General features: G+C 44.9%; 1 protein-coding gene across 3 annotated transcripts in view; it reads left to right on the top strand.

The window, feature by feature from the left end:
• LOC147900769 (pfkB-like carbohydrate kinase family protein) overlaps nucleotides 1-19,971 on the top strand; it is a 157,720-nt gene that overhangs the window by 12,365 nt on the left and 125,384 nt on the right. For all 3 annotated transcript variants that reach the window (XM_087375565.1, XM_087375563.1, XM_087375564.1), the window contains exons 2-3: nucleotides 7,941-8,046; nucleotides 8,195-8,284. In XM_087375565.1, the coding sequence (XP_087231691.1) occupies nucleotides 7,941-8,046; nucleotides 8,195-8,284 (196 nt within the window). The remainder of the gene's footprint in view (nucleotides 1-7,940; nucleotides 8,047-8,194; nucleotides 8,285-19,971) is intronic.

Genomic DNA, 19,971 nt, shown 5'->3' with positions numbered 1-19,971 from the left:
ATAGTGAACTCGGGATTTGGAGCATCAGACATGGCTGAAATCTGCTTTGATTACAAACGGAGAGAAATAACTGATTGAAACGAAGCACAGAGGAAGATGGAACAGAAGAAAACCATCCCAGATGAAGCTGACGGAAGGAGATGCTGAAATCTGGCAATTCGGAAGACCCAGAGTCACGGAGCCTCCCCGAACCCGCAAACCGGATGCGCTGGCTGCAGTAGAAACTGTACGGACTGCTGACGTGGCCTGTACGGCTGCTGGCGCAGGCCGTACGGTAGCTGCAGGTACAGGCGCAGTCGCTGTTCGGAGCAGCAGCAGGTACAGGAGCAGGCGGGACGTCGCTGAAGCTGTACGGACTGGTACAGAAGCTGCGGGAGCTGTGCAGGGCTGATGCAGGCAAGGACTGATGCAGGGGAGCTGATCGAAACAGGGCGCAGGCTGTAGGACGAGGCTGGCTGGGCACGAAACTCGAGGTAAGATCTCGAATCTTGGGGCTGCTTGTGGGTAGCCTAGCACCCAGCCCCCACCTATATAGGGTGCAGGGCTGCCTGATTTGGAAGCTGGGCTTCCAAAAAAGGCTGAGCCCCTCCAGCTTTGGAGGGGTGCTTTTTCGAAAAAAGCACCTGAGCCCCTCCAACTTTGGAGAGGTGCTTTTTCGAAACCTCCTGCGCAGGCTGCACGCAGCCCTAGGCGCAGGCTGTTCGCAGCCTGTTGCGCAGGCTGTGGACAGCCTATTGCACTGGCTGTGGACAGCCTTTTACACAGGCTGTCCCGCCTCTACTGCCTCGCCTACTGCGCCCCTTCCTAAGCTCCGCATCCCTTCGTCCCTTGCAGTCTTTTTCCTGCACATCGCTCCTTCTTTTCTGCTCTCTTTCTCCTCCCTCTAAACTTCTCTCCGTAGCCTTCAGAAATTTCGATTCTATCTCACTCCTCTTCTTCTTCCTTTTCCAAATATCTCTTCACCCCTTCTACCCCAGGTAGTCAGCAAAAACGCAGCAGGAAATTTCGAATTTTAGGGCATACCTGGAAGAGAAATCCGTCAAAATTCTCGCATCAGAAGTTCCTACCTCAGGAGTTGGCTCTGATACCAACTGACACGTCCCAGCACTCCTGAAACCCCTGATCTGCAAAATAACCACACACAACATCAGAACTGAGCAGGCAGCTCACCACCCAACCGTGACATCTACGGGATGTGATCCCGAATCAGAAGATGTCCCCTCCGAGCCACGAGCTGAGCTACTGGCATGAACTCCCAATCAGATCCCAAACCAGCCTGGTGTCCCATACCACCAGGTGGCGCTGTGAAGCCCTGGATCTGCCACTGGGTCTTGGGCTACGCTAAGATGCAGGCGCGCGTCCGCGACACAATCCAGGATCAGACCTAGCACCTGGGAACGAGACTTGCTCCCAACTGCACACTGAGAACTGAACCCCCTGGGCCTCTTTTATAGACTCGGGCCCCGGCGCCAAAAATAGCGAAGACCTATAAATAGTTCGTACCCTTGCCACTCAACCCGAGAATCAAGCCTGCCTAGCTCTAAGCCTCCCCAGGCTAACTTGAGCTAGTTCTGTGTACCTAGTACACGTCAGATACCAATCCGTGTACATGACATAACCCATGCTAGAAAACTGTGTAGACATAGTCAGTGGTATCATTGTACATGTCCACCATAATCATACACATCCATCCTGGCACCATCACCCGCATGTGGAGACATAGTCTGATCCAATACAATACAATACAATAGGCATACAGAACGTCAAGATGCACAGAACGACGGACTAGGCGGTGTAGGCAAGAAAGCCCGTGATGGATCGCTGTCTGCTATCTGGATGAGTAACCCGTTGTGCCCTCCTAGCCGCTACTCGACGCTTGACGAGCACCACTGTAATCCTAGTCGGCTGTACCCTAGGTCTGAAAATAGAGGAGATGTCAGTGAGTGTGATCTGTGCATCTGTCCTCTGTCAGGTGTGTCGCGTCTCAATCTCAGGGTCTCGCCTCTCCGGCTAATCGTGTCTGGGGCAGCAATTGGCTCTGCCTAGAAGAACTCTGTGTGATGGGCCAGACACCGTCCGTTGCTCCTGTCTCCTCAACGTGATGAGATGATCTCTATGCTGAACTGCCTCGTGAACAAAAGGTGTCAGTCATCTCTAATCTGGGTATACAAGGAGTCTGGAGAGGCCCTCGAATCTGTCTCTGAAAAGGCAATGGTGTTGTCCACGAATCTCATAGTAGACAGGGCAACGAAAGAAAAAGTGCTCCTCTGACTCCACCTCATGGCGCTCACACAATGTGCATATACGACTCTCCCTAGGTATCCTCTCTGCTCGCCTGCTCTCAATACGGAGTCGGTGCGATGACACACGTAACTGTCCAAGGGCAGGTCCTGAGTGAATGTGGTAGGTGGATCTGGGTGTACCACCCCGGTGGGATGATGAAACTCTCCGCTGAAATGTGCAAGCAGTGGTCCCAATAGAAACTAAGCTTCTCAGGGAGCTCTGCCTTTGCTAGCTAGGTCCTGAATGTGTGTAGCTGTAGGAGATCCGCCCATATATTGGGTTGAATTTGTTGCCCCGGAATGGGATAAATGGGGCGTCAATGCTGTACTGGAAGGGTGGAAGCCTGCCTATATGAAAACCTAATCTCTCAAACCACTTGCATGTGCGCGCGTACCAACATCTCTCATCGCCCTGAGCTGCTAATGCCATAGAAGATGGTAGTGGCAACCAAGGTAGCCTACATCGTCTTGTGGTACATGAGCCATACACGCGCACGCGGTAGAGGTAAATGATAGTCTGAAATGCCGCATCTAACTGCATTGGGGATGCCTTGAACTCAGCCTGAATGATCTTCTGAGGGACAGATGGCTTGCTGCGTATCATCCGCGAGAGTAGGAGAACCTGTAATCTCTCCTCTTGAGTCCACTATGGGGATGCCTTGAACTCAGCCTGAATGATCTTCTGAGGGACAGATGGCTTGCTGTGTATCATCCGCGAGAGTAGGAGAACCTGTAATCTCTCCTCTTGAGTCCACTATGTCTCAAAGAGGTCTGAGCCCTATAAGTAGGGCTTAGCAAGGCCCTATATGAGGGCTGCACCCATGCTCACCAATAGGCCGACCTGAGGGCCAGCAGCAGCCCCAGGTGGCCGACCATATGCTTCTGAAAACAAGCCTCCTCCACTGTGCGCCACAGAAAACACCTCTAGGGGCTGCTCACACAGCACGCAAGCGGGTCCATGAGGTGTCCTGATCAGTAGGGGGTGAGCACACCCACAACACAGGCCCTCACTCTCTACGCTATCCTCACATTGGGCGGGCACACTGACTTGCAAGACCCTCTCTCTCTAAGGTGACATCAGGAGATGTTGACCTCCAACAACCCCTCTCAGCTCCTGGATGGAACAGAGATGCCAGGGAGCTGGGTGTGCCAGTGGAACAATTGACAGAATATGTCGTGTGATGCTCCATCGCTAAAGACCGCCACAGGTACTGTCAAAGAAGCGCCCTCGTGGCACGAACCGCCTCACCATGATCAATGGAAACCTAGAACTGTTGCTCCTAGGCCACTGGTGCTAGGTACACTCCTCTGGTTTAGTAATGGTACACTGGGTCAACTACAACAATCCAACTGCTGGTATTGGCACATGACTCCAATAGAGGATCTTGGAATAATAATTCAACTAATACTGCCTCTGTCGCAAGGTCTACTTCCCTGCATGGGCACCTGTATCGCAGAGCTAGATAGCCCCCTCTCAAGTCCAAACTGGTACACTGTCACCAGGTCGATGACCTTCAATGCTCCAATGGCAACGGGCATATAACAGCTCACAAGGATCAATCAACTGTGTCTGGGTTCCCGCACTGGCAATCTACTGAACCATCCAGATCTCCAGCAACATCAGACAATAGCTGCAGCAGAACACTAGGAGACCCCCCCCTAGGATCTGCCAGGTCATAACATCCAAACTGGTAACATACTGCCACCTGAGTCAGCGGGAACAACTCCTTGTGGTTCGAGGTCTTGCCTGAAAGCCTGCCTTGATACATGACTCCCTGCTCGATGCACCTGATGGATAGGTCCTGCTGCCACAAACAAGCAAGCAATCCTCCATTTGGATCCGGAAAGCCTGTTGGTAATGACATGTTTGCCCACATCGGTTACACGCACGGGATGCCTTGAGAGCTTCTTGTTCCTCAGCTGTCAACTGCTTTCTGCCTTTTTGATCAGCTGTCAAAGCCTTAGGCTGACTGTCATAGGTACGATCGACGAAGTGCTCCTCCTAGTCAAGCACCATGGGGACCAATTCCTCCCAAGTCAACTCATTCACCCTACCACTGGTGATCAAGGATGAATAGAAGGCCCCGTACTGAGAGGATAATTGGGACATAAGAGTTATGGCCATGTCCTCTGATGAAATTTGCTTTCCCACCTGGAGGATCTCTTGCTGAAGTACTTGTAACTTGTAGATGTGGTCCTGCATCGATGAAAACTTCTTGGGATCCAACAACCTCATCTGGACCTCCAGTGAAACCCTCTTCATGGGAGAGGTTCATGGACACCAAATGATCCCATATATTTTGGCCACTATCATGTGCTTCACGTGATTAATCACCTGAGAAGTACCATTAAAAAATATAAATGATCTTACTCTGGCATTAACACGGTCCTTGAGCTGAGACGCTTTTGGCCTCCTGCTGCTCCAGCATGCCAAGGTCCTTTGCCAAGGGATCTAGTCGGGCAACACCTATCAAGATGAAATCTGCCAGGTCGTATGACTATAACATAGACTCCATCATCACCCGCTAGACGTCATAATTGAGCCCATCCAACTGCCGGTCAACTGACGGGAACGTGGGCGCAACACTGGAATTCTAGTCTTGTTCTCTGCCATCTCGGACAAAATCACCATGTCGGAGTGAAGAGGATGATGAACTGAAAGAGAAGATGGATGAGATAGAAGGAAACCGAGGGCTGAAGAAAGGAGAAGGTGGAAGAAGAGGATGAAGGGGCTGTCAGCCCAATGTACCTTCACACCTCGCTTTCCGTCCCTTGGAAACGCCTCCTCTAAACACCCTTCAAAGTCACACCTTTGCTGGTCACTCCAACAGTCCCCACTCCTCCTCAAAAACACCTCCGAACAGCACCCCAATCCTCCTCTCTGTGTGTTGGCTCAGCACTCCCTCTGCTCCTCGGGTCTCAAGCCAACCATGGCTCTGATACCATGTGAGAAGTGCAGTGGAAATGAAAGGGAGAGAGAGATAACAGGCCTCACACACACCACACTGAGAAGGAGAGAAAGGAGAGAGAAAGGCACATGAGAACTGCAAGTGATCTTTGGACAAAACCCCCCTACAACTGGGGGAAAACCACGGAACCAACGGGCTGCTCGAGAGCTCAGAACAAATAGGTCATCAACCAAGTGGAAGGGAGCATAAGGGAGTTGATGAACTGCTCCACTACCCTGCTTCTCAGGTGCTAGACTGGGCTGGCTCTACTCCTCTGCCAGGCCCTCCAATGAGATGATGAAATGAGGGCTGAGGGGGGGGCCTATAATAGCCCCCTGCCCCTCCCTAGTCGGCTGCTAGGCTAGGCCTACCCCTGCTGGTAGGTGGGCTGGGTGCAGCACCTAGGGATGGGCACAAAGCCCTACAAATGGGCTCCTAGGGGGCCGACCCCCTGCCCTATAAGTAGGGCTCCACAAGGCCCTATGCGAGGGTTGCACCCCAACAGGCTGAGGGCCAGCAGCAGCCCCAGGTGGCCGACCATATGCTGCTGAAAACAGGCCTCCACTGTGCGCCACAGAGAACACCTGCAGGGGCTGCTAACAAAGCACGCAAGTGGGTCCATGAGGTGCCGTGATCAGTATGGATCTGCCCCGCAACCCTAGGCGCCTCCAAAACCGGCTGCCCTGCCTACACACAGCCCTAGACTACCCTCACAGGGGGGCGGGCACATCCACAACACAGGCCCTCACTCTCTACGCTATCCTCACATTGGGCGGGCACAGCCACAAGCAAGGCCCTCTCTCTCTAAGGTGACATCAGGAGATGTTGACCTGCATCAGCCCACTCTAGAGGGATAGCTGCATCTATTTGAGCAATCCTTAGATGATTACCTCGGAGGTGACTAGTCAGATGAAGTTAGCGATATTCCGAAAGATCCTTGAAAACCTTCTAGGAACCCAAAGAAGAAGTAGGACCTCTCTCCCATGTACACCACTGCATATATCCCGAGGCACAAAGAGGTGTACCACTCTCATCCTGAAAATAATCATGCCCATAATTGGCTTCCCGCCGTCAATCTCATATTGTAAAATGGGGGAAACCCTCCGTAATGAATTTTCAAACTCCACCAAGCTCTTGCAATAGCAATCGTAAGATGTGAATATTTGCATAAGAAAATTTCCACCGAGTGTTATCTATCCATTCATAGCCGAAAGAGGGAGTGCAAGTCCCAATGCATTGAAGAAATAGATACTTCCAAATTTTCTGACCCTGCTTAAGTCCCTTGACCAGAAGCTTGCAAAGCGAAGCTCTGCAATGGAAATCAGGATCTCATCGATGAAAAGAATCAAGGTATCTCAAGCTACTTTGGCTCTCGTATCTGAGGACCCATCATGTCCACTCTAAAGAAAGTTCATGATAGGTCTCCTAACCTTGAGAGATGCAGCACAATAGCACCAACATGAACAAACAATCCAAGCAGTGGCTAGCAAAACCTGGTTGACAACTGCTACTCTAGAGGCTAGCCGCCGCTAGATCCAGTCTGGCTGAACTACAAACAAGGAGTTTCCTCCTGATACTCTCCATCATGGTACTAAGATGAAGAGATGCCTATCCCAACTTAAGCCCATATATCTAAATGATAGACCTTTCTAGATCCGATTGAAGCCAAAATCCAACCCCTAGGCAGGAGAGTCCTCATCATTGATCCAAAAACCATTGGATTTATGCCAATTAATATATGCTCCTAATTTGCAAGGCAAAACAAATCCAAAGCTGTCCTAAAAGTTATAAGGGTCTGAGGAGAGGTATCCATATAAACTGTTGTGTCATATGCAAGCTCATTGTCTAGAAGCTCCTCATCCTGCCTGAGTGGGAGTCTCAAACCAAGGACCTCTGCCTGAGACCTGAGGGAAAAAATTATATTCTTTGCCACAAACAAAATATAATAGAGGAGCAAGAGAGCATTTCTGAGGGACTGATCTGGAAATCTGAATCATCTCTCCTCTAGCACTTCTAATAAGAAGCTGGCTCTGCGTTGATCTGCAAAGAGCAGCAGCGTACCCTCCAAGAAGCCCTTTTTTAAGAATTTTTTTAAAAAGTTTATCTACGGAAAAAAATTATCATCATTAAAATTAGAGCACAATTTAAGAAGCAGAATCTTCAGTCGGGACCAATACAAGCTGATGGATTTGCTTAATCATAAAGGCGAGTTATCTTTTGACCAAGAAGATCCATCATGTTTAATATAAAAGGTAATCTCTTTAAGTTATGGTCAACTTTTCTATGAAAGCTTACAGGCTGCAATTGTAAAAAGTATACAAATAAACAAGAGATACATTTACGTAATAGAATTCTTTTCCATTAAAAAAAACATGAGATATACTGCACTTAATTCCTTGATTATCTTTGCATAAGTTTTACAAGTCAAGTCCTTTGAAGGCATCTAGTCTCTTGTAAATTGGTCTAAACTGTTATATAAACCTCATTTTTTAAGTTAAGGGATGTTTTTAGGAGACACACATACTGCACATGCATGTGACACATTGATATGGGACAGAATCCTTGATAATGTGTGGTGTATGCACCCTTCAGGTAGGAAGATATTGTTCTTAATGCTCTTTTCTATATATTGAGTCTCATTTCTCTTCACGGTTTTATGATATATACATGTCTACTTACGTAAGTGACATCACATTTTAATTTTGATCAGTATAACATCCATTTCTAGAGGAGAAGCGAACTCCAGTATTGAGGCTTCAAAAGCTGAAACAATGGCAAAGAGATCCTATATTCCAAGCTCAGAGAAGCATATAGTGGTACATAGTTTTTTGAAATTTTGTGAGCAAGGATGTAAAGGGTTTTACTTTTCCTGTTTTTCCTTGTTTAAAAATTTGCAGAGACTATTATTTATAATAGACTTTGATTTTATTCCTCACTATTGTACTCATGCATTATCTTTCATAGGTTGGTTGTGGTGCAGTCTCTGTGGACTATCTTGCATCGGTGGCGAAATTCCCACAGCCTGATGAAAAGATTCGCAGCACAGATTTCAAGGTATTGTTGAAGATGTTTATCATTTGCCTTGCAGTTTGTTTGTTGTTTCTGAATTTTGAAGTTCGTCTTCATTTTTGTTAGAAGGCTATGTTCTATTTTCTAGTTAAGTCAACCTAAAGTAGCTCTTCGATTCTGTTATATCTAATGAAATGGAGGCAAGGTCTGATGATTGCTTCTTGAATCAAATAAAATGTAGCACAAAAACATGTGCACATGTACCCCACCTCCTTTGATAGAACAATGTTTACATCTACATGTTTGCAAATTCTTGTACATTTATAGTAGAGACAGTGAAAAACACATCAGATTTCCAAAGTTTTATGCGTGTCTTTTGATATCATCTTATTTTCTATGGTTTGGTTTTCAATTAGTTTTTGTTTAACATAGAAGATAGTCTGTAGGATGGGAGTATTTTAGTCGGCTCTCCCCAATATATGGACATATCCCTGTGCATGGTTGCTCACAAAATGTTGAAAATCATAACTCCAGTTTTACCTTTTTTTCAGAAAAATATCCCTACTCATAGAAATCTTGTAGGACGTGCGGATGCTATCTAAGGCAAGGATAACATGAGGAGGAGATCTTTTGTGTAAGGTGCCATGGTTTGGGCCAAGGGGGACTCCTATCCCCCAATAATGAGAGGCCAAACGAGGTGGTAACCTTCTTTGACCCCTATAGTATTAATGATCGCCTTTGTTGATCTTGCCATGGAATGGACTTGCCCCAAGATAGTCTCATAAAATGTGGCTGGTGGCTAGACAGTCTCACTTGGTATCTGTAACTTTTTTAGTCTCTTGATTTGGTGGGGACAATGGAGCATCAAATGTCTTTCTACAATGCACATAGTAGCGATATATAAATATATGTTTTCATACCTTGCCCTGCCCTCCTAAAGGATTTTCTTGAGAGCAACAATATGGTCCAATGTAGATGATTATGGCCGAAACCTACCCTCGGGCTCTCTGTCCTTTTGTCTCTGCAATGTCATTGATGTGTCTCTGAAGTACAGCATTGTAGATCAGGCCGTGACATGGCAATAGTTGTAGGATCCATGGACTTCACCTTGAGGATGGATATGATGAATAGCTAGGAGAAATCAATTCATTAAACTATTGTGGCAAAATTGGAGCCAAGGTCTTCCAATAATGTGCAAAGTATTGGGTTTGGATCCCTTGTTCGTCATTGGCCGTCCCATTAACATCGCATCTCTCACATTTCCCATGCCAAAGGTATGAATGTATCTTCTCTTAGGTTTTTGTGGGTATTTCCTACTCTAGATAGTCATGCCCACAACTGAGTAGCCTTGGAGCTGATGTCAACATGGAGGGGAGTTGGTGGCATGAAGAGGCACTGGAGGAGGGTTGGGGGCAGATGAAGGGGGGCAGGAGCTCACTGGCAGAGGAGGTGAGGGTGGGGGAGTTACTAGGTGAGGGTTGAGGGGAGAGGCAGGGGAGAACAGCCCACTTGTCTTTGAAGATGTCATGATTGGTGAAACTACACACCATATCAATGCAAACAGCATGTTCCACTCTGATGATCCAAAGGATTTCAATGCCGACACATAATGATAATAGATTGTCTAGTGTGACTACTCTAGCAAATGGATATTGCAACCACGATAGTCATTATTGAAATACCTAAAAGTTCCATAATGCCACTCAAAAGATCTTACTATGACAGTAAGAATTTGAAAAGCAGACTTACAAAACCAATATGCATTTATAGCCAAAGTCATTACCTATGTGAAAAATACATTCTTGAATGGTTATCTATAAGAACAAGTCTATACTGAAGGACCAGAGCTGGTAAGCACACCACCCATCCGTAGATCCAGTGTAAAGGAAGCTTGAGGTTGGCCAAGCACCAAGCTGCATCCGCAGTCACAACCTTTGTGTCCCATACCATGGAAGTCCACCAATCAAGGTGTTTGAATAGGCTAGCTTTAGGCCCTAGTCTCCCAAGGAGTCCACCCCTTGGGATTCCTACAAATCAGCCCTTGGCTCATATTTATAGACCCACCCAAGGGTGTCCCTATAACTTAAGGGCACCCGCACAGTAGGTATAGACTAAAGTCACACTAGACCCCTTTTGATAGGTCCACATTGTTAGCTCATGCTCTGACCTAGGATCACAACAAAAAATTTGTCTACTGCAGGCATTGATGATTTGCTCATGCTTATTTTGAGCAAAGTGATTTGCTTAGATTTTACATGGGATAACAGTCTTGGATTTTAGCGTGGGCAGTATATCCAATTGGGTGCATTGTTTGGCAATTAAATTCTTCAACTACTATTGGCTTGTGGGTTTTTTTCAAAAAAAGTAATATACTCAATTCAAAACAACAATGTATCAAAGTACAATAATTACATTAAATTTACAACAAAGGTGGAGAGGTAAATCTCAATTCGCAACCTCTCAAAGCCTGCTCATGAGGCAGGAGACGAAGGTCTATGCCAATCCTCGCAAAATGTCAATGAAGAAGCAAGCTTTTGATGAAGCTGACCAATTGATAGATGTAGAACAAAATGTGGTTGCTTCTCAAAATCATAATCGTGAAACCTATCTAAAGGGAGGCTAAAATTAATGATGATATGTATGGTATCTCTTATAATGAATTTCAACAGCTTGAGCTCGAAACTGAGTTTTTAGAAAAGAAGCGCTTAATACGATTCTAACAACACCTACACTAGTAGAGTTCTAGTGTTGCTCATGGTGAGGGCACTTCTTTGTTAAGTAATTGCAGTAGTGCTTACAAAGAGTCTTTCAAGGAGCCATTGTTCAATAGGGAGAAGAAGGATAGAAATAGTTCTCTTTATACCTTTCTCCGTAGGTGGAAGGATTTTCATAGATTGAAATTATCTGTGCTGAGTAGCAAGTAGGGAAGCTAGTTCTTCTCTGAGTCTTCTTCAGGGTTGAGGTGGCATTTTCAGCCTCCACCTTGGATTTTTGTTAGCTCTTTTTGAGCTGTTTTTTCTTTCATGCATGTCATGATGTATGCCCGCATTTGAGCTTGCTTCTACGGCTTTCATTCATACTTAATGAAGTAAAAAAAGAGTAGGGAAGCTAGTTCATATAAAAGGTAGATGAACTTAATGATAGAGGGCAAGCTACCAATACTTGGTTAGAATTTGAGAAAGTCTTTCTACGATGCGTTCCTTTTATGATGAAAAAGAAAAATACTTTGAGATGTGGGATCATATGGAAAAGTCCCCATTGAATCAATATAGTACAAGTTAAGTTCCATAACATTAATAGAAGGACTTTTATAGATTGAAATCTACCCCTGCTAAGCTGCAAGTAACTGAAGCTCATTTATCTTTGGGTAACGAAGCATATAATGTTGATGGATGAACTCGCATGATACTAAGCAAGGTTCTATACTTGGTTGGACTTTGAGAAAGTCTTTCTACGAAGAGTTTCTTCCAAAGAATGAATAAGAAAAGTCCTGGGGATTCTTTGAATATGGGAAAATCTCCATTTAATTAATGCATCACCAAGTATTGTGAAGCCATTTTTAATACACAAGTCCTCACCTTGTATGCCAAAAGTCTATGTATGGCTTCTTTTTTAAGGAAGTCAAGTACCTAGGTCATGTTATCTTTGGTGAAGGGGTACGTATTGATTCAAAGAAAGTTAAAGTGATTTAGATTGGTCTAGTCTGACTACTCTTGTCACCACAATGTAAAATATCCTAAGTCAAAGTACAGTTGACCATTTATCTGATCATAATTAAAGAGTTTCATATGTGTTAATTATGGTCAAATGTTTTTGAGCAGTGAAAAGAGGGAAAAACAGATGCTTTTTGAAGTCATTTGCAGCCGCCAGAAAAGGGGCACACAGTTTTGAGTTTATGCCTTGAGTTGACAGCCCATTACTGGCACAAGTTGTGAATGCAAGACACCTCTTGTTGAGGTACTTTCTTTCTGAAAAGCAAAGGCTGAGTGCATCAGTTGCTTACACAGTGTGTGTGAGAGAGTTGTAGATCTCAGACAAGTTGCAGAGATGGCTTCACAGTAGCATGCTCAATCATCCCATGAGGGAATGGCAGAGTCTAACCAGGTACAGCAGGCTGAAGCTTTACAGATAAACAAAGAGAATGCCTATAGAGAGTTGATTACTCAGTTGGGAGAGGCAACAAGCGATCCCTTGTTTCGCAGGATGGTACCACCTCTTTTTGAGGGAAAGCCAGAGAAGCCTCCCTCTAGAGCAGATCAAGAAGTGGTGGTGAGCAACAAGAGGAAAAGTGTAGGTCCTCTTTCCAAGAAGAAGAAGGCGAAGCATCATCACAGTTCATCTAGTTCGTCTTCATCTTCTAGCTCTACCTCTTCATCCTCGACATCACCTCCTTCTTCGTGATCTTCAGAGTCAAAGAAGAAAAAGAAGAAGAAGAAGAAGAATAAGAAGCCCAGTAGGAAGGCAGAGACTAAAGAATTCAAGGATGGTGGGAAGTCAGTAAGATAAGGCTATGCAGTTCATAAGGCAGTTTGATGCTGCCTTTAGCCTGGAAAAGTTCAGTGAGTCCTCAAAGCTTCGTATGGTTGGTTTACACTTGACTGGTACAGCCAGTGCATGGTGGATAGCTAAAACAACCAACTATGTAGTCCCCAGGAAATGGAAGGACTTCAAGAAAGCTTTTTATAAACAGTTTATTCCCAAACAGTTTCGGGATCATGTCCTTCTGGGTTGGGAGAGCATTCATATGGAAGCACAAGATTTCTGGGTTGGGAGAGCATTCATATGGAAGCACAAGATACAATTGAGTCTTACAATCAGAAATTTTGGGACGCATACTTGTAGGTTTCGCCTTTCAAGAATATTTCTGATAAGACTCAACTCAGGAAGTACAGGGCCGGACTCACTCCAAAGATACAGGCCCAAGTGAACACCAAAGATATTAAAGAAATATAAGATCTCATGCATTCAGCCAATGTGGCTAGTCTCATGTACATGCAAGATCCTACTTGTGTGCCTTCACTACAGGTAGGGTTAATGGGGGATAAAAAGCCAGCAACCCCCAAGTTCGAAACAAGAATATTTCTGATAAGACTCAACTCAGGAAGTACAGGGCCGGACTCACTCCAAAGATACAGGCCCAAGTGAACACCAAAGATATTAAAGAAATATAAGATCTCATGCATTCAGCCAATGTGGCTAGTCTCATGTACATGCAAGATCCTACTTGTGTGCCTTCACTACAGGTAGGGTTAATGGGGGATAAAAAGCCAGCAACCCCCAAGTTCGAAACAAGAGAGTTTCCCAAAGCTCAGAAGAGGGGATTTCAGCCTCAGGAGCCGAGGGGAAACCAAGTGCAAAAGCCTTATAAGGGAAGACCACAGTTTACCCCTGAACAGATTGAAACTTTCAAGAAAGAGGGTAAATGCTTCAGGTGCGGCAAAGAGCTGGGTGCCCAGTGTCCAGAAAAGCCTTCAACTTCGAAGGGAAAAGAGGCAGAGAAGTCACGGGGACAGCAAAAGCCAATGGCAGGAGGAATTCCTGACATACTGGGTCATGTTTCAAACCCAGAAGAACGAGAATTGCTGCTATCATGGGGCAAAGTCAGAGACCAGCAAGCGCTGATTTTATTTGATCCAGGGACTACTGATAACTTCATATCAAAGGACCTAGCCCTGAGGCTGGGAATAAAGACGGAGGAGTTGGGTAAGGCTTTGGATGCCGATCAGATGTTCTGTGGGAACCCTGTGCCAGTCACTCCCTTGATAGGGAAGCTCGTCTTCATGTACAGAGTTATGTGGATTAGGAAGACTTCTTCATTTCTCCACTGAAACATCATGATGTAGTCTTGGGTATGCCTTGGTTTCATCGCAAGGCAGTGAAGTTGACTCTTCTTGAGAGAGTGCTGGAGTTTGTACATAAGGGCAAAGTACATCGTGTGGTTGCTAGGAATAGAGGGGAAACTATTCCCATTGTATCAAATAGTTCTGTTGGGAAAGAAATAAAGTCTACAGTTTCAGCTTACATGATTTTTGTAAAAGAGAGAGATGTGGAAATACATGCTGAAATAAGTGAGGCAGATCAGAATAAATTTCAGTTTCTTGAAAATTTTAAAGATTGCTTTTCTGACGCTTTGCCAGCCTGAGAGATCTGAGGATCATGGCACAGAACTCATTCCTGGCAGCGAGCCACCCAATAGGCCCCCATACAGAGTTAGTGCAACTCAGCGAGAAGAGATTATGACTCAGGTGCAGGACTTGTTGTCCAAGGGGCTGATTCAGCCCAGTTCTTCTCCTTTTTGTTCCCCTGTACTGCTGGTACAGAAGAAAGATGGCTCATTCTGTATGTGTGTCGATTACTGCACACTAAACAAAATGACCATCAAGAATAGATTCCCTATTCCACGCATTGATGATGCGCTGGATCAGTTAAATGGAGCTTCAATTTTCAGCAGGATAGACTTAAAGAGTGGCTATCACCAAGTGAGGATACAGCCTCAGGATGTACACAAGATAGCGTTTCGCACTACTTTTGGGTTGTATGAATATCTGGTGATGCCTTTTGGATTGACAAATGTCCCAGCTACTTTCAATAGGATGATGGATCGTATCTTCCGACCTTACAGACAATTCACTGGTACCTTCTTCGATGACATAATTGTCTTTTCTAAGTCTGAAGAAGAGCACAAGGAACATCTTGCTATAGTGTTTCAAGAGCTGAGAAATCATCAGCTCTATGCAAACAGCAAGAAAAGTGAATTCTTCTTGGAAGAAATCCATTACTTGGGGCATATAATATCCAAAGATGGGATACGGATGGATCCGGCAAAGATCTGTGCCATTCAGGAATGGCCAGAGCTGAAAATTGTGCATGAAGTTTGAAGTTTCCTAGGCGTGTGTTCTTACTATAGAAGATTTATCAGGCATTTTGCGGATATAGCCGCTCCACTCCATGATCTTACTAAGAAAAATGCAGCTTTCAGATGGGGAATTCCTCAAAAGACAGCCTTCACCACACTCAAAGAGAGGCTGACTACAGAGCCAATCTTAATAGTTCCAGATTTGTATCAGCCATTTGATGTGGATTATGATGCTTAGGGGAATGTGTTGGGGCTGCATTGCATCAGAATGGTCATGTAGTGGCCTATGAGAGCAGGAGACTCCGGGATGCAGAGAGATATTTGGGAATCTATGAGAAAGAGTTATTGGCTGTAATTCATGCCATCCATACATGGAAGCATTATCTTTTGGGTGCAGATTTTACAGTTAAAACAAATCACCAAAGTCTGAGATACTTTTTGACTTAGACAAAGCCTTCCGAGAAGCATATGAAATGGGCAAACATGCTGTCAATGTACCATTTCCAGATTGTCCATACTCCAGGAGTTCGGAACAGAGTGGCAGATGCCTTGTCCCGAAGACCCTAGGTCAACAATATAACTATTGCTTATCATCAGGACCTGGAAGATATGAGGGAGCAATATGCTAATGATGCAAATTTTGGCGAGATTTTACAGCAAATGCAAGAGGGGCAGTCCACCAGCCACTATTCCCTGAAAGATGGGTATTTAATGAAAGATGTCTGCCTATGCATCACCCAAGAGATGAGGAAAAAGGTTTTGGAGGAATGCTATGCACCTCCCTATGCTGGACATAATTACAGCAACAACTCAAGCACTAGAGAGGTATTTCTTTTGGCCAGGGATGCGGAAAGATATACATCAGTTTGCTACTGAATGCCTTACGTGTCAGAAAGTGAAGTATGATAGACGAAAAGCACGTGGCCTACTTATGCCTCTTCCCGTGCCTCAGGCACCGTGGGAAAGTATTGCAATGGACTTTATTTTTGATGTGCCAAGATCAAAGTCAGGGAATGATGGGATTTGGACTATCATTGATAGATTCAGCAAGCAAGCTCATTTCATTCCGGTTCGCAAAACCATAAAGGTAGATCATAAGGCTAAGCTTTTCATGGCACAGATCTTTAAGCACCATGGTATGCCTAAGTCCATTGTCAGTGATCGAGATCCTAGAATGACCAATTTATTCTAGAGAGCTTTATTTGATAATATGGGGACAAATTTGAATTTTTTTTCGTCTTTCCATCCCCAGACAGATGGTCAAAGTGAAGTAGCAAATTCTACAGCATTGGATATGCTAAAATGCTATGTGGGTGACCAAGGTTCAGACTGGGAAAAGTACTTACCATTGGTAGAGTTTGCTTACAATAATACAGTACACAACTCTACAGGAAAAGCCCCCTTTGAGGTCATTTATGGGAAGGTGATTCTGCCACCTATCCTGAGGACCGAGAATGAAATATTTGCAGCTGATCAGTTTGTGAGAGACCTCCAAACAGCTTACAGCCAAGTCTAGACAGCAATTGAAAGGTCTCAAGAGAAGCATAAAAGAGCTGCAGATGAGCATAGGAGAGAGTTAAATCTCAAGGATGGGGATTGGGTACTTTTAAAGTTCGAAAAAGCTAGGCGTCACAAGTTTAAAGGCAAACAGAAAGTGTATGCAAAGTTATCTTCCAGGTACTATGGCCCTTTCAGGGTTACAGAAAGAATAAATGAGGTTGCATTGCCAAAGCATTGGAGGATTCACAATGCATTCCATGTGAGTCTTCTAAAGAAATTTCAGGGGCCAGAGCTTACAGAGCCAATATCAGAGGATCCACCAGAAGTAGACGAGCTGGAGGAGGTCCTTCAGCCAGAACAGATTGTGTACCATACTGTACGCAAAGGCCCTCAAGGCAAGGAGTTTTACAGGTATCTTGTAAAATTCAAGAATTATACGGCATTGGATGCCGAGTGGATGGATGAAGACATGTTGTCCGATCATCCACAGCTTTTGGATGTTTACAAGGAAGCTTTTCAGTGGAGGTTAACTAAATAGAAGCCGAGGGGATGTCACCGCAATGTAAAATATCCTAAGTCAAAGTACAGTTGACCATTTATCTGATCATAATTAAAGAGTTTCATATGTGTTAATTATGGTCAAAGAGTTCTTTTAATGGTCAAAGAATTGACTACGGTCAAAGATACTTGACTCTGGTCAAGTAAGCCTGACTTTGGTCGGGGAGACTTGGTTTATTACCAAGAGGGTTAACTGCGGTTAACCAGAGAACCATAGAGCTGACTACGGTCAGAGAGTGTTGACTTTGGTCAACGAGACTTGGCATGTGCCAAGAGGGTTAACTATGGTTAACCAAGATGTGCCAACTTCGGTTGGAGAGACTTGACTATAATTAAGGCGCCTCGACCCTTGGTCAAAGCCTCTTAATTATGATCAAGAGCGTTGACTTCGGTCAACCAGAGAATAAAGATATATTGTTATATTTGTTATGTGTGCACAGGTGTTCAGTGGGGACGCCCACCGTGACTAGAATTAGTCCACAGTGTATTATTTGCATGCAAAGCGCTAACAGTTAATGGGTGCCATGGTGGTGCGCTTTAATTAATTGTTGCAGGTACTAGGAAGAGTTATTTTCCTAAGCGCTACGGGAGCCTAACAAGCATCTAGGAGGTGGTTCGCATGACCAAGTGCTTCGAAGACTCCAGAGTTGCCCTTAGTGGCATGTAATAGGACTTAGTCTAGATTTTAGACAAGTGGCATGTTGCCAATCTGAAAGGAGCTTGTAATATTGATTCACGTTGGATTTTGTATCAAGCAGCTCTATGCTGAACTCTTGTAACAGCTTTCTCTCTTCATGAATAAAAACCTTCGGGGGGGTCCAGCCCGACATTTTGTCTTGGGCCCTAGTGCATATGTAGAGAGAGGGAGTGAGAGAGAGAGCATATGAGAGAATATTTGTAGTAATTATATGGAGCGAGGTTTCAACTCTAGAAGAGTTGTAAATATTTCTTGCTCTCGTGAGCTTCTTGTGGAGATTATGTTAAGCTTTTAGTGCATATGATGGGTCAGCTCAAGAGAAAGGGAACCTTACCTAGTCTGAGGAAGGTGAAAGAAGTTTTCAGCTTATTAACTAGTTGATAGCAATTGACCTACTATTGAAAGTGGTTGATCCCAATGAACTTTTGTACATAAACCAATGTAAGAAATAGAGTTGTAGGAGCAGAGTTTATTAAAGTCGAAAATCGGTGCCTTTTTTTTTTTTTGGGCAAAGAAAGGAACCTTGTATTAATGCTTGAAAAAAAAACCCTGAAAGAAGAAACCAGCCTATTCCAGAGAGAAACTCAGCTCACTGCGCCTAGGGAATCTTTGGATAGGGGCTAACAGCCAAGTAGGGGGACTATACAACCAGCGCGGAGTGAATGTGAAGAAAACTCATGCAGGCCCAAACGTGCGCGTCTCGCAACAGTCGGCTAGAGGCCGGGGTCCCGTGCTCCCAGGTTGAGCGCATGGCGTAAATGATATCCTGCTAGATAGCAACCAGGGTAGTCGAGGGTGGAACTGGATGCTCACCCATCACCAGACTACATCGAGCAACCCAAATGTTCCACGCTGTGACACTGGCTACTACCTCCCACACGCTATCCTTTGGAGGGGAATGAGGATTTGTGCTATCAGGAGGAACTGATTCGTGGAGCTCTATCCTTTGAATGCTCTAACCCTGCATTCGGTAAGCTTGCGAGACCTCTTCAATCTGGAACGCGTGACCTCCCTTAGTCAGCCAGGCCACCATCCCCTAGGTGTAGTCCCTCTGAAGGCTTTGCATGCGGGACAAAATCTTGAGGGCTCCCATCCAAATCCTCACTGCTGCAACAGCTCCAAAGGTAGTGGGGGATCATCTCCAGAACTCTAGTACAGCAGCAGTGACACTGCCCCTCCACTTGCATCTGCTCCAACCAAGGGCCTATGGGCAAGGCTCCATGGGCGGCCAGCCAGAAGATCTTCGTTGGCCCAGGAATTCTTTAGCTGGCTGTGCAGAAATTCTTTGCTAGGAAATCACACCCTCTCTCTCTCTCTCACACACACACACACGCACGCACACGCACACGAACACAGCACTAGGGCCCAGGACAACAGTTAGACTGACCCCCCTGAATGTCTTTATTCATTCAATGAAAACTGAGTACAAGAGCTCAGAGCTTAGTTGTGTTACTGAAAATTCAAACATGAATCCAATTTACAAGAGCTCTCAGCTCATTCCTTTTGGCAACATTCCAAGTGTCAAAATAACTAACTAAAATTTAGTTAAATGCCTCAAAGGGAAAAATTCTAGGGTCTTCATAGCCCTTGGTCACATGGACACCTCCTAACTACTCACTGGCTCCATAGCACTTGGGCAATTAACCCCTCTTAGAACGTGCAACCACCATTAATTAAAGTGCACATAGCCATGGCCCATTAATTGTTGGCGCTTTTGCATGCAAATAAATTCTAGACTAATCCTAGTCTCTGTGGGCATCCCCACCAAGCAAACATGTGCACATAAAATAACTAACTTTGTGGTTGACCGAAGCCAACCCTTTCTAGCCGTAATTAAGGACTTAACCTTGGACATCTGCATTGGAAATTTTCTCTAGGTTGGATATTCTCAGAGCTTTGTAAAATCAGCTTTTATATAGCGAAATATGTACCCAATTTGCAGATTCTCACACACCAAGCACGGTGGTCAACAGATGTTAAACTAGTCCAATTCATTTCTAAAAGGATGCTTAAACAAGATCCGGAAGACCGCATATCACTAGATAGTTCATGCAATCTATTTTCATCCAATAGAATCGACCTTGATATATGTATGTGACCATTACAAGAGTGTAATATAAT

Source organism: Dipteris shenzhenensis, chromosome 6 (assembly GCF_047967505.1).
Source record: "Dipteris shenzhenensis isolate YYH24624 ecotype China chromosome 6, Dip_SZ_1.0, whole genome shotgun sequence".
Taxonomy (NCBI): Eukaryota; Viridiplantae; Streptophyta; class Polypodiopsida; order Gleicheniales; family Dipteridaceae; genus Dipteris; species Dipteris shenzhenensis.
Note: the sequence above shows the minus strand (reverse complement) of the source record. Positions and strands in the feature narration are given on the sequence as shown.